Consider the following 18,128-nt stretch of genomic DNA (forward strand, 5'->3'; position numbering starts at 1 on the left):
TGAAACGTAATTATAAGTTTAATCTCGAAGGTTCTCTCGCAAGGAACCAAAAGCAAAAAATAAAAAATAAAAAAATAAATAAAATAAATAAATAAAATAATGGAAAAAAAAAAAAAGTTAAAAGCATTTAACCCCCGCACCCACCACATCTCATGAGTACCAGAACACCCCAAGCGTGCTATCTACTAGTTAGTTTTCGAGATGACCTCGGAAGAAAGAGTCGGTGCCTTCAGTGCTAAGTTAAAAACTTTATCCATAACTGTTGAAATGTATCCTGTGTTAATTTTGCCAATTTTTGTGTATTATATATAATTTATTTATTTATCTTTGTTCTCTTATTGCAGTCTTACTAAAACTTGAAACTCCTTAACATTACCTATCATGTCTTATTACTCGTGTTTTAAACTTTTTTTGTTAAATACGAGTGGTATTATCCTAAACTATTAATTAAAAAAAAAAAAAAAATTCCACGGATTAATATGGGAGGGGAGACTATCGTCAAATTCTATTCTAAACTAGGAATGGGCAAAGGACTTATAATAAGTAGATACAAATAAGTCCCTCTTACCGTTTTTTTTTTTTAATAGAGAGTAGATAATGCAATGGATGTGTTATCCGCAGCTTCTCCTTTTTGTCCCTCAGTCCTCATGAGTGATGTTTCTGACAAAGGGTGAAGAAAAAGCTGCTTCTAAGGTTGGTAATACTTCATGAACAGTAGTCTGAGATGTCGGAAATTTTCTGTCTCTATGTCTATCCTTGCGGCCATGTCACTAGTAAGGGTACTGGAGGTAAACGTTTTCATCTGGACTGACGTTAACCGCCTGATAGTCAGGGACCCGAACCTTGGATTAACCACTAAGGAGGCTGTCCTATCAGCAGGTGCAAAGTACTGGGGCTGCTGTATTGCCATTTGGTGAATGGATTCTGGACCATGCAGTAGTCTCTGGTGGGGCCTCTCGATGCCATACTAGTGGGTAATTGTTACGGCTTTACCTTTTCATGTGCTACAAAAAAAAAAAAAATTTCCTGTCTTTTCTCTCTTACTTTCCCTCTCTGTTCTGCTCTAACCAAGTATGCTGACCTGTTCCACAAACCCCAAAATCCTCAACATGAAATATCTCAAAAAAGAAAACACAAATAAACCTAGAACCCCATCCTCCTACGTAGACCCCTACTACCATATCTCCTTCTCCAACATCAGGGGTCTATGTTCTAACCTTCCAGAGGCTGAAACCCAATTACAGGAGATGAAACCTGACATATTCTTTCTAAGCGAAACTGGAATAGGGCCGACCACCTCCCTAGATGAGTTTATAATTAAAGGATACTCTAACCTAACATCTAAATCTGACCCCCAAGATCGCCACGGGCATGGAATATGTGCCTACATTAAAGATGGCTTCCCATGTGGCAGGGATATCTCCAGAGAAGACCCTAATCTATCTTATATGTGCTTCCGGGTTGCACTTGCTTACACCACCACATTTATATTTGCCCTCTATCACCCCCACAACAGTGGAGTTACTGCCTTTAAGAGTATATCAGAAAAAAATTGACCACATCCTGTCTGCTCATCCCTCGGCTAACATTCACATTTGCGGTGACTTCAATGTCCATAATGTGGAATGGCTGACCCACTCAAATAAGACTGATGAGGAGGGGAGGTTCTGTCATGATTTTGCCATTGCCTATGACCTCACTCAGATTGTCCGCGAGCCCACCCGTGTGCCTGATAGTACCGGTTAGTTCGCAAGCCTCCTAGACCTTTTTCTATCCACTTCCCCTGAGCTATGCTCATGTTCCGTTCTATCTCCTCTGGGATCCTCCGACCACTGCGTCGTATCAGTTAAGATAAAAATGAAATATAATAAATCTACAGACGTACCTCTCCACCGTACTGTATACCGATACTCTATGGCTGACTGGGATAGCTTCTGTACAATCATATCTGATCTCCCTCTCCATTCCATGTTTAAAAAGGATGTGTCCTCTTTAGTATCAGATCTGACCGAATGGTTACTTGTAGGCATAGGCCAATTCATACCATCTAAAAAATTCCAACAAAAACCTAACAGCCAGCCATGGTTCTCCCCCGAATGTGCTGCTGCTATTGCACACAGAAATCACTTTTTCCATAGCTACCAACGTAATAGATGCACTGAAACTAAAGCTGCTTTCAGAACCGCCAGCAACCACTGTAAAAGAGTAATAAAAAATGCAAGAGAACTATATGCGCAATCCGTTAAGTCCAAAGTAGCTGAGCAGCGGCTTGGTTCCCACCAGTTCCGGCAAATAGCAAATAGGATCTTGAACAGAAACGTGCGCTCTATCTCCTTAAGGAGAAGTGCTTTCCAACACCCTGGAAAACCTCATCAGTATGCCCTGTATTTAAGAATTCAGGTGATAAGTCATCCCCCTCTCAGTACAAACTAATAAGTCTCCTGTGTGTCATGAGTAAGTTGCTGGAATCCACAATAAATAGAGAAGTAGTCAACCACCTCAGCAGAAATAACCTTCTTAGCGACACGCAATATGGTTTCCGCTCTGCTAGATCTACAGCAGATGTGCTAACGGTTATATCTCATAGAATTAGCGAATCTCTCGACAAAGGCTTCATTTCTAGGGCAATTGCTCTTGACATATCAAAGGCCTTTGATAAGGTTTGGCATAAAGGCCTACTACACAAGATTTCCAGCTCCGGTATAACTGGAAATGTTTTCTCTATCATTAAATCATTTCTCTCAGATAGGCTTATAAGAGTAGTTGTTGATGGGCAGAAATCAGAGGCCCACAGTATTAATACTGGAGTCCCTCAGGGGTCCATACTGGGCCCAACTCTCTTCCTGATCTACATCAATGATCTCCCAAAACACATACTAAAATCTTTCGTTGACATCTATGCTGATGACACGACCATCTATGGCAACACATCAAAGGCCGTAAATGATGATGTTCTCTCTGATTCTCTCTCCTCTGATCTTGAGCGCGTGGTACAGTGGGGAAAGAGGTGGCTGGTTACCTTTAATGCATCTAAGACTAAGCTCCTATCTTTACATCATAAACGCTCTGATCCCCATCTGGCATCAATTGAAATGGATGGCTCTTGTCTAAGGGAGGCCCCAGGATTTGATAAGCTCCTGGGTTTGACCTTTACACCTGATCTTAAATGGAACACATACATCAAGTCTGTGGCCAAGGTCGCTGGGAAAATAGTGGGATCCTTCTACCGCTCCAGAAGATATCTCACTAATGATGCAATTCTCTATCTATATAAGAGCCAAGTATGTCCAAAGATGGAGTACTGCTGCCACATCTGGGCGGGGGCTGCAAAAAACAGCCTATCCTGCCTTGACGGAGTACAAAATAGACTCCGTGGCTTGGTGGGGGATGCCCTTTTCTCTACCCTGCAACCTCTTTCCCACAGAAGATATGTAGCGAACCTGTCATTGTTCTATCGTTATTTCCATGGCAGGTGCTCGTCTGAGCTCCATTCTCTGGTCCCCCCTCGCCAATCTTTCTCAAAAAACACCTGACTAGCTGAAACCACCGTCAATAATTTTCCCCACTCCCTATCTGTGCCTAAATCAAAACGCAGATACCATGAACAAAGCTTCTTTCTTAGAACTGCACGCCTGTGGAACTCTGTTCTGCTTGCCTGTTTCCCTCCCGACTTCCACCTGGATGTCTTCAAGTCCAACATTAACAAATTCCTGATGAACCGCCCCCTCCCCAAGTAATGACACCTTACCAATTCTCCAATACTATTGCTACACTATCCCTTTGATTACTGTACACACAATAACCCTTATCCCTGAGTGGCCATTGGGCCTTGATAAGTGGTGAACTCCATGTAAAAAAAAAAAATCTACAAACACCTAATGTTACTTCAGAATCGTTCAATCCATTCTCTAAACGGCCAAAATCTTTTCGACAATCACAAAACCATTGGCACTACTATATAGAGAGCAATTTTTCTATAGAGCAGAGTGTATTTTAATGTTATAGTGAAAATACTAATTTAATTAAAATACAGGAGAAGAATAATGCTCTTTGTAAAGCCGATGTGTCAAAGCTCAATAGGCAAATATCCTAATTATAAATTATCAATCACCTTACCAAATATATATATATATATATATATATATATATTTATATATATATATATATATATATATATATATATATATATATATATATATATATATATATATATATATAAAGTAAGATGATTGATAAGTTATAATTAAAATTAAAAATTAAAAATCGGTTTCATAAGGATGAACAAACAAAATCAATAAATTGTACGATCGTTTCGGAAACGATGTTTTTATTGTGACAGACAATGAGTCTTGGACAATAATTTTATCATATAGTTTTTTGAAACAAAATCTCCTCATCAGCAAAAATATTGGGTGTTTTTTTTTCTCTAAAGACACTAAAAATAAACCTATTGTGAAGGTAAATGTAACTACATTGACGATGATAGATGATTAGAAGGCGAACCATTAAAAGATACATCTACCTTACTTAAAAAATGCTAGGTTTATTTTTGGTGTCTTTAGAAAAAAAAAACCCACCCAATATTTTTGCTGATGAGGAGACTTTTTTTCAAAAAACTATGATAAAATTATTGTCCAAGACTCAATGTCTATCGCAATAAAAACATCTTTTCTGAAACGATCGTACAATTTATTGATTTTGTTTGTTCTTCCTTATGAAACCGATTTTTAATTTTTAATTTTAATTATAAATTATCAATCATCTTACTTTATATTAAAATAGCTCTAGGATATATATGCCTATCGAGCTTATTATATATCTACATTACAACGAGCACTGTTTTCTTTTCTTCTATTTTATTGTATTAATGAATTTACTAATATATTAAAATATACTCTGCTCTTTAAACTCTTGTTCTAATCCCCTAAGTATATATATATATATATATATATATATATATATATATATATATATATATATATATATATATATATATATATGTTTTTTTTTATATCTAAATGAAATTTAGAAAAATATAATTTTTCGAAACAAAAATTTATTGCTTGAACAAAGGATACAATTCAGAGTTTTTTCCTTAACCGATGGAATTTCGATGGAGGCTCATTTCCTCAGAGGAAAAGTCATTAGCAAAATAATAAACCTGGTTTGAAATAATTTTGTTATTTTTCTTATATAAAAATATTACCTCCCAAAAATATTTTGTAAGACTTGATACCACAAGATTAATTAATCTGTAATCCTATTCGCCTCATATCTATCTATCTATCTATCTATCTATCTTTATATATATATATATGTGTGTGTGTGTGTGTGTGTGTGTGTGTGTGTGTGTGTGTGTGTGTGTGTGTGTGTGTGTGTGTGTGTGTGCGCATGTGTGTGCGCGTGTATATGTTTATCAAAAAATGTAATACAACTGAGAAGGATAAGAACTCAGATGGGAAGAAAGTATATTTGAATGGTGAAATTACTGAAGTTGTCAAAAGGTTTGTTACTTCAGTACCAATAGAAGTTGAGCAAGTGCTTGTGTAATTATAAGAGTTAGGTGTGAATTGAGTAAGTTCTGGAAAATCCAGAAATCTCTCACCATCAATATCTGCAACAGAAAGATGAAACTTTCAGATCATGAATGTATAAGTTCAGTCATCATAATTCATCATAATAATGCAGTTTGCAAATCCCCCCCCCATCTATTCGGGCAGAATATAGGAGGCATTACTTATGAAACACCCCTCATGGAACATTTGAAATAGTAAGCTAAGTTCACAAGCAAGGCCGAATATATATATGTGTGTGTGTGTGTGTGTGTGTGTGCATGTATAATATTGATATCCACCTGTATAGTTTCGTATTTTGAAGACTCATCAGCATGGCTATATGCAGCTAATGCATCAAATTTGAAATTAAAACCTTAAACCTTAGTTACTATCCTATATGCTTGCCATTTCTTCTAACTTGCCTGTTGCTAGAAAGTATGAGAAATATACTGCTTTTTAAACCAATTCTTTTTATATTCAGTTTTATTACAATATCGGGAATATAATAATATTGCTTCTTTTTTTTTGTTTCATTGTCAGTCTGGATTTCTGGGTTCCATTGTACATGAGGTCAGACAATTGGGGAAAACCGTGGAACGGGAACTGACTTGGGCGACTGGGAAGATACAACAAACGGTCGATTCACACTCTTCCACCCCACTGCTGGTAAGTAAAGAACGTTTCTATTCTCTCTGTCACTATCAACGCATACTAATATGCAATAAACATTCATTCTTAAATTGATTTGTTATTCTAAGAAGTAATCGTGTTACAATTTAAGAAAATCAATTCAGAATGTTCAATAGAAATGTTAGTTTATGCTAGTAAAATAAATGTCAGTTTCACTGTTCAACAAATGGGTCTTATTTTATGTTAATTTTATACAAAAAGTAACACCTACTCGGAATTTTGAGTTATATTTCATTTTTAATAATTATTTTACTGATATTTTTACATATAAATTAAAGAAAAAGCGAACATCATTTTTATTTTCCTGTGAAAATTTTTCCTCCTTAGAATTTTTTAAAATCTCTTCCATTCACAATACAACTCACAACAAAAACATCTGGAATAAAGTTTTGTTATTTTCTCAGAGAGATCAATAAAATAATTACAATTAAAAATCTATTAATGAACTACTACGTGTGGTAGGTTGAAGCTGTGTTAGGTGCATAATGCTGCATGGAGGTGAGAATGTAGCAGCCGCGATTACAGACAACCGCAACAACAGCAGCAGCAGCAGCGACACTTCATGGTTTATAATTTTGTCTCAGTTGTTTGTTTATTTGCTGATTGGTGGAAGCATTCAACTGCTATTTTAGCTTGCCCAATCAGAGGTCATCTCTCAGATGAGTTGACCACATAACAGAGTTGATAAAAGCGATTAACACACGACTACTTCTTTTTCTTTGATCAGAACATGATACGGAGAACTTCGCATGACCTGGATTAAGTCTAAAACCTCTCTATTGGGGTGTAACAGAACCAACAAGGCATTTGGCTTTGGCCTCAACTTTGTCAATTAAATATATAATCCACTATGGCTACAACCAGACCCCGACTACAATATCTGTGTAAACATACGTGAACTCTTTTCTCCAATTCACCAACGTGGACTTTTAAACCTTTTAAGCTTAATCCATACTTATCTATTACTCTTCTCTTTTCCATCCATCTTTTACTAAACAAACATGATCAATAAACAAACATGATCAATAAACAAACATGATCAATAAACAAACAAGATCAATAAACAAACATGATCAATAAACAAACATGATCAATAAACAAGCACGATCAATAAACAAACATGATCAATAAAAAACATTATCAATAAACAAACATGATCAATAAACAAACATGATCAATAAAAAACATTATCAATAAACAAACATGATCAATAAACAAACATGATCAATAAACAAACATGATCAATAAACAAACATGATCAATAAAAAACATTATCAATAAACAAACATGATCAATAAACAAACATGATCAATAAACAAACATGATCAATAAACAAACATGATCAATAAACAAGCATGATCAATAAACAAACATGATCAATAAACAAACATGATCAATAAACAAACATGATCAATAAACAAGCATGATCAATAAACAAACATGATCAATAAACAAACATGATCAATAAACAAACATGATCAATAAACAAACATGATCAATAAACAAACATGATCAATAAACAAGCATGATCAATAAACAAACATGATCAATAAACAAACATGATCAATAAACAAACATGATAAATAAACAAACATGATCAATAAAAAACATTATCAATAAACCAACATGATCAATAAACAAACATGATCAATAAACAAACATGATCAATAAACAAACATGATCAATAAACAAACATGATCAATAAACAAACATGATAAATAAACAAGCAAGATCAATAAACAAACATGATCAATAAACAAACATGATCAATAAAAAAAATTATCAATAAACAATCATGATCAATAAACAAACATGATCAATAAACAAACATGATCAATAAACAAGCATGATCAATAAACAAACATGATCAATAAACAAGCACGATCAATAAACAAACATGATCAATAAAAAACATTATCAATAAACAAACATGATCAATAAACAAACATAACCAATAAAAAACATTATCAATAAACAAACATGATCAATAAACAAACATGATCAATAAACAAACATGATCAATAAAAAACATTATAAATAAACAAACATGATCAATAAAAAAACATGATCAATAAACAAACATGATCAATAAACAAACATGATCAATAAACAAACATGATCAATAAACAAGCATGATCAATAAACAAACATGATAAATAAACAAGCATAATCAATAAACCAACATGATCAATAAACAAATATGATCCATAAAAAAATTATCAATAAACAAACATGATCAATAAACAAACATGATCAATAAACAAACATGATCAATAAACAAACATGATCAATAAACAAACATGATCAATAAACAAACATGATAAATAAACAAACATGATCAATAAACAAACATGATCAATAAAAAACATTATCAATAAACAAACATTATCAATAAACAAACATGATAAATAAACAAACATGATCAATAAACAAACATGATCAATAAACAAACATGATCAATAAACAAACATGATCAATAAACAAGCATGATCAATAAACAAACATGATAAATAAACAAGCATAATCAATAAACAAACATGATCAATAAACAAATATGATCCATAAAAAAATTATCAATAAACAAACATGATCAATAAACAAACATGATCAATAAACAAACATGATCAATAAACAAACATGATCAATAAACAAACATGATAAATAAACAAACATGATCAATAAACAAACAGGATCAATAAAAAACATTATCAATAAACAAACATGATCAATAAACAAACATGATCAATAAACAAACATGATCAATAAACAAACATGATCAATAAACAAACATGATCAATAAACAAACATGATCAATAAAAAACATTATCAATAAACAAACATTATCAATAAACAAACATGATCAATAAACAAACATGATCAATAAACAAACATGATCAATAAACAAACATGATAAATAAACAAGCATGATCAATAAACAAACATGATCAATAAACAAGCATGATCAATAAACAAACATGATAAATAAAAAACCTTGATAAATAAACAAGCATGATCAATAAACAAACATGATCAATAAACAAATATGATCAATAAAAAAAAATTATCAATAAACAAACATGATCAATAAACATTATCAATAAAAATTATCAATAAAAAACATTATCAATAAACAAACATGATCAATAAACAAACATGATCAATAAAAACATTATCAATAAAAAACATGATCAATAAACAAACATGATCAATATACAAACATGATCGATAAACATGATCAATAAAAATTATCAATAAACAAATATGATCAATAAACAAACATGATCAATAAACATTATCAATAAACAAACATGATCAATAAACATTATCAATAAACAAACATTATCAATAAAACTTATCAATAAACAAACATTATCAATAAACAAACGTGATCAATAAACAAAAATGATCAATAAACATGATCAATAAACAAACATGATCAATAAACAAACATGATCAATAAATATCATCAATAAACATTATCAATAAACATTATCAATAAACATAATAAATAAACCAACATTATCAATGAACATAATCAATACACAAACATGATCAATAAACATGATCAATAAACAAACATGATCAATAAACAAACAGGATCAATAAACAAAAATTACCAATAAACAAGCATAATCAATAAACAAACATTATCTAAAAACATCATCAATAAACAAACGTTATCAATAAACAAATATGATCAATAAACAAACGTTATCAATGAATCAACTTGATCAATAAACAAACATAATAAATAAACATGATGAATACACAATCGTGATGAATTAACATGATCAATAAACAAACATGATCAATAAACATGATCAATAACCAAACATGATCAATAAACATGATCAATAAACAAACATGAGCAATAAAAATACACAATACACATTATCAATAAATTTTATCAATAAACAAACATGATCAATAAACAAACATTATCCATTAACATAATCAATAAACAAACATGATCAATAAGCATGATCAATAACCAACTATGATCAATAAACATGATCAATAAACAAATATAATAAATAAACATAATCAGTAAACAAACATGATCAATAAACATGATCAATACACAAATATAATAAATAAACATGATAAATAAACAAACATATCAATAAGCATGATCAATAAACAAATATGATCAATAAACAAATATGATCAATAAACAAACATGATCAATTAACATAATCAATAAACAAACATGATCAATAAACATGATCAATAAACAAACATGATCAATAAATAAACATGATCAATAAACATGATCAATACACAAATATGATCAATACACAAATACGATCAATAAACAAACATGATCAATAAACATGGTCAATAAACAAACATGATCAATAAACATGATCAATAAACAAATATGATCAATAAGCATGATCAATAAACAAACATGATCAATAAACAAACGTGATCAATAAACATGATCAATAAACAAACATGATCAATAAACAAACATGGTCAATACACAAATATGATCAATTAACAAACATGATCAATAAATATGATAAATAAACAAACATGATCAATAAACATACATGATCAATAAACAAATATGACCATTAAACATGATCCATAAACATGATCAATAAACATGATCAATAAACAAAGATGATCAATAAATATGATCAATAAACAAACATTATCAACAAACGTTATCAATAAACAAACATTATCAAATTACGTTATCAATAAACAAACATGGTCAATTAACATGATCAATAAACAAACATGATCAATAAACATAATCAATAAACACACATGAGCAATAAACATGATCAATAAACAGAATCAATAAATATGATCAATAAACAAACATGATCAATAAACAAACATGATCAATAAACATGATCAGTAAACATGATCAATAAACAAACATGACTAATAAACATGATCAATAAACGAACATGATCAATAAACATTATCAATAAACATGATCAATAAACATTATCAATAAACGAACATAATCAATAAACATGATCAATAAACAAATATGATCAATAAACATGATCAATAAACATACATGATCAATAAACAAACATGAGCAATAAACATGATCAATAAACAAACATGATCAATAAACATGATCAATAAATAAACATGATAAATAAACATGATCAATAAACAAACATGAGCAATACACAAATATGATCAATAAACATGATCAATAAACAAATATGATCAATAAACATGATCAATAAACGAACAAGATCAATAAACATGATCAATAAACAAACATGATCAATAAACAAACATGATCAATAAACAAGCATGATACATAAACATGATCTATAAACATGATCAATACACAAATATGATCAATAAACAAACATGATCAATAAACAAACATGATCAATAAACAAGCATGATACATAAACATGATCAATAAACATGATCAATACACAAATATGATCAATAAACAAACATGATCAATAAACTAGCATGATCAATAAACAAACATGATTAATAAATATGATCAATAAACGAACATTATCAACAAACTTTATCAATAAACAAACATGATCAATAACTATGATCAATAAACTAACATGATCAATAAACAAAGATGATCAATAACTATGATCAATAAACTAACATGATCAATAAACAAAGATGATCAATAAATATGATCAATAAACAAAGATGACCAATAAATATGATCAATAAGCAAACGTGATCAATAAACTAACATGATCAATAAACAAAGATGATCAACGAATATGATCAATAAACGAACATTATCAACAAACGTTATCAATAAACAAACATGATTAATAAACATGATCAATAAACAAACATGATCAATAAACATTATCAATAAACAAACATGATCAATAAACAAACATGATCAATAAACATTATCAATAAACAAACATGAGCAATAAACATGATCAATAAACATGATGAATAAACATGATCAATAAACAAACATGATCAATGCACATTATCAATAAACAAATATGATCGATAAACATGATAAATATACAAACATGAGCAATAAACATGATCAATAAACATTATCAATAAACAAACATGATCAATACACGTGATCAATAAACAGGATCAATAACCGAACATGATTAACAAACATGATCAATAAACATGATCAATAAACAAACATGATCAATAAACATGATCAATAAACAAACATGATCAATAAACATGATCAATAAACAAACATTATTAATAAACATGATCAATAAACAAACATTATCAATAAACATTATCAATAAGCACATATGATCAATAAATATAATCAATAAACAAACATGATGAATAAACATGATGAATAAACATGATGAATAAACATGATGAATAAACATGATGAATAAACATGATCAATAAACATGATCAATAAACATGATCAATAACCAAACATGATCAACAAACATGATCAATAAACAAACATGATCATTAAACAAACATGATCAATAAACATGATCAATAAACAAACATGATCAGCAAACAAACATCATCAATAAACATGATCAATATACAAACATGATCGATAAACATGATCAATAAACAAACATGATCAATAAACATGATCAATAAACAAACATTATCAGTAAACATGATCAATAAACAAACATGATCAATAAACATGATCAATAAACATGATCAATAAACAAATATGATCAATAAACATGATCAATAAACATGATCAATAAACAAACATGATCAATAAACGAACATGATCAATAAACAAACATGATCAATAAACATGATCAATAAACATGATCAATAAACAAACATGATCAATAAACATGATCAATATACAAACATGATCGATAAACATGATCAATAAACAAACATGATCAATAAACATGATAAATAAACAAACATGATCAATAAACATGATCAATAAACAAACATGATCAATAAACATGATCAATAAACATGGTCAATAAACAAACATGATCAATAAACATGATCAATAAACATGATCAATAAACAAATATGATGAATAAACATTATCAATAAACAAACATGATCAATAAACATGATCAATAAACATGATCAATAAACAAACATTATTAATAAACATGATCAATAAACAAACATTATCAATAAACATTATCAATAAGCACATATGATCAATAAATATAATCAATAAACAAACATGATGAATAAACATGATGAATAAACATGATCAATAAACATGATCAATAAACATGATCAATAAACATGATCAATAAACATGATCAATAAACAAACATGATCAATAAACATGATCAATAAACAAACATGATCAATAAACATGATCAATAAACAAACATTATCAGTAAACATGATCAATAAACAAACATTATCAATAAACATTATCAATAAGCACATATGATCAATAAATATAATCAATAAACAAACATGATGAATAAACATGATGAATAAACATGATCAATAAACATGATCAATAACCAAACATGATCAACAAACATGATCAATAAACAAACATGATCACTAAACAAACATGATCAATAAACATGATCAATAAACAAACATGATCAATAAACAAACATGATCAATAAACATGATCAATATACAAACATGATCGATAAACATGATCAATAAACAAACATGATCAATAAACATGATCAATAAAAAAACATGATCAATAAACATGATCAATAAACAAACATGATCAATAAACATGATCAATAAACATGATCAATAAACAAATATGATCAATAAACATGATCAATAAACATGATCAATAAACAAATATGATGAATAAACATTATCAATAAACAAACATGATCAATAAACATGATCAATAAACATGATCAATAAACAAACATTATTAATAAACATGATCAATAAACAAACATTATCAATAAACATTATCAATAAGCACATATGATCAATAAATATAATCAATAAACAAACATGATGAATAAACATGATGAATAAACATGATCAATAAACATGATCAATAAACATGATCAATAAACATGATCAATAAACATGATCAATAAACAAACATGATCAATAAACATGATCAATAAACAAACATGATCAATAAACATGATCAATAAACAAACATTATCAGTAAACATGATCAATAAACAAACATTATCAATAAACATTATCAATAAGCACATATGATCAATAAATATAATCAATAAACAAACATGATGAATAAACATGATGAATAAACATGATCAATAAACATGATCAATAACCAAACATGATCAACAAACATGATCAATAAACAAACATGATCACTAAACAAACATGATCAATAAACATGATCAATAAACAAACATGATCAATAAACAAACATGATCAATAAACATGATCAATATACAAACATGATCGATAAACATGATCAATAAACAAACATGATCAATAAACATGATCAATAAACAAACATGATCAATAAACATGATCAATAAACAAACATGATCAATAAACATGATCAATAAACATGATCAATAAACAAATATGATCAATAAACATGATCAATAAACATGATCAATAAACAAATATGATAAATAAACATTATCAATAAACAAACATGATCAATAAACATGATCAATAAATAAACATTATCAATAAACAAACATTATCAATAAACAAACATTATCAATAAACAAACATTATCAATAAACATGATCAATAAACATGATCAATAAACATGATCAATAAACAAACATTATCAATAAACATGATCAATAAACATGATCAATAAACAAATATGATGAATAAACATTATCAATAAACAAACATTATCAATAAACATGATCAATAAATAAACATTATCAATAAACATTATCAATAAACAAACATTATCAATAAACAAACATGATCAATAAACATGATCAATAAACATGATCAATAAACAAACATTATTAATAAACATGATCAATAAACAAACATTATCAATAAAGATTATCAATAAGCACATATGATCAATAAATATAATCAATAAACAAACATGATGAATAAACATGATGAATAAACATGATCAATAAACATGATGAATAAACATGATGAATAAACATGATCAATAAACATGATCAATAACCAAACATGATCAACAAACATGATCAATAAACAACATGATCAATAAACAAACATGATCAATAAACATGATCAATAAACAAACATGATCAATAAACATGATCAATAAACAAACATTATCAGTAAACATGATCAATAAACAAACATTATCAATAAACATTATCAATAAGCACATATGATCAATAAATATAATCAATAAACAAACATGATGAATAAACATGATGAATAAACATGATCAATAAACATGATCAATAACCAAACATGATCAACAAACATGATCAATAAACAAACATGATCACTAAACAAACATGATCAATAAACATGATCAATAAACAAACATGATCAATAAACAAACATGATCAATAAACATGATCAATATACAAACATGATCGATAAACATGATCAATAAACAAACATGATCAATAAACATGATCAATAAACAAACATGATCAATAAACATGATCAATAAACAAACATGATCAATAAACATGATCAATAAACAAATATGATCAATAAACATGATCAATAAACATGATCAATAAACAAACATTATTAATAAACATGATCAATAAACAAACATTATCAATAAACATTATCAATAAGCACATATGATCAATAAATATAATCAATAAACAAACATGATGAATAAACATGATGAATAAACATGATGAATAAACATGATCAATAAACATGATGAATAAACATGATCAATAAACATGATCAATAAACATGATCAATAACCAAACATGATCAACAAACATGATCAATAAACAAACATGATCACTAAACAAACATGATCAATAAACATGATCAATAAACAAACATTATCAGCAAACAAACATCATCAATAAACATGATCAATATACAAACATGATCGATAAACATGATCAATAAACAAACATGATCAATAAACATGATCAATAAACAAACATTATCAGTAAACATGATCAATAAACAAACATGATCAATAAACATGATCAATAAACATGATCACTAAACAAATATGATCAATAAACATGATCAATAAACATGATCAATAAACAAACATGATCAATAAACGAACATGATCAATAAACAAACATGATCAATAAACATGATCAATAAACATGATCAATAAACAAACATGATCAATAAACATGATCAATATACAAACATGATCGATAAACATGATCAATAAACAAACATGATCAATAAACATGATCAATAAACAAACATGATCAATAAACATGATCAATAAACAAACATGATCAATAAACATGATCAATAAACATGATCAATAAACAAATATGATCAATAAACATGATCAATAAACATGATCAATAAACAAATATGATGAATAAACATTATCAATAAACAAACATGATCAATAAACATGATCAATAAACATGATCAATAAACAAACATTATTAATAAACATGATCAATAAACAAACATTATCAATAAACATTATCAATAAGCACATATGATCAATAAATATAATCAATAAACAAACATGATGAATAAACATGATGAATAAACATGATCAATAAACATGATCAATAAACATGATCAATAAACATGATCAATAAACATGATCAATAAACAAACATGATCAATAAACATGATCAATAAACAAACATGATCAATAAACATGATCAATAAACAAACATTATCAGTAAACATGATCAATAAACAAACATTATCAATAAACATTATCAATAAGCACATATGATCAATAAATATAATCAATAAACAAACATGATGAATAAACATGATGAATAAACATGATCAATAAACATGATCAATAACCAAACATGATCAACAAACATGATCAATAAACAAACATGATCACTAAACAAACATGATCAATAAACATGATCAATAAACAAACATGATCAATAAACAAACATGATCAATAAACATGATCAATATACAAACATGATCGATAAACATGATCAATAAACAAACATGATCAATAAACATGATCAATAAACAAACATGATCAATAAACATGATCAATAAACAAACATGATCAATAAACATGATCAATAAACATGATCAATAAACAAATATGATCAATAAACATGATCAATAAACATGATCAATAAACAAATATGATGAATAAACATTATCAATAAACAAACATGATCAATAAACATGATCAATAAACATGATCAATAAACAAACATTATTAATAAACATGATCAATAAACAAACATTATCAATAAACATTATCAATAAGCACATATGATCAATAAATATAATCAATAAACAAACATGATGAATAAACATGATAAATAAACATGATCAATAAACATGATCAATAAACATGATCAATAAACATGATCAATAAACATGATCAATAAACAAACATGATCAATAAACATGATCAATAAACAAACATGATCAATAAACATGATCAATAAACAAACATTATCAGTAAACATGATCAATAAACAAACATTATCAATAAACATTATCAATAAGCACATATGATCAATAAATATAATCAATAAACAAACATGATGAATAAACATGATGAATAAACATGATCAATAAACATGATCAATAACCAAACATGATCAACAAACATGATCAATAAACAAACATGATCACTAAACAAACATGATCAATAAACATGATCAATAAACAAACATGATCAATAAACAAACATGATCAATAAACATGATCAATATACAAACATGATCGATAAACATGATCAATAAACAAACATGATCAATAAACATGATCAATAAACAAACATGATCAATAAACATGATCAATAAACAAACATGATCAATAAACATGATCAATAAACATGATCAATAAACAAATATGATCAATAAACATGATCAATAAACA

The 18,128-nt window shown here is 28.1% G+C and overlaps 1 protein-coding gene across 5 annotated transcripts in view; it reads left to right on the top strand.

Moving 5' to 3' along the window:
• LOC145265452 (uncharacterized) overlaps window positions 1-18,128 on the top strand; it is a 95,625-nt gene that overhangs the window by 47,815 nt on the left and 29,682 nt on the right. For all 5 annotated transcript variants that reach the window (XM_080121310.1, XM_080121307.1, XM_080121311.1 and 2 more), the window contains exon 3: window positions 6,096-6,221. In XM_080121310.1, coding sequence (XP_079977436.1) covers window positions 6,096-6,221 — 126 coding nt within the window. The remainder of the gene's footprint in view (window positions 1-6,095; window positions 6,222-18,128) is intronic.

This window comes from Euprymna scolopes, chromosome 40 (assembly GCF_053919585.1).
Source record: "Euprymna scolopes isolate OS-2025 chromosome 40, ASM5391958v1, whole genome shotgun sequence".
NCBI lineage: Eukaryota > Metazoa > Mollusca > Cephalopoda > Sepiida > Sepiolidae > Euprymna > Euprymna scolopes.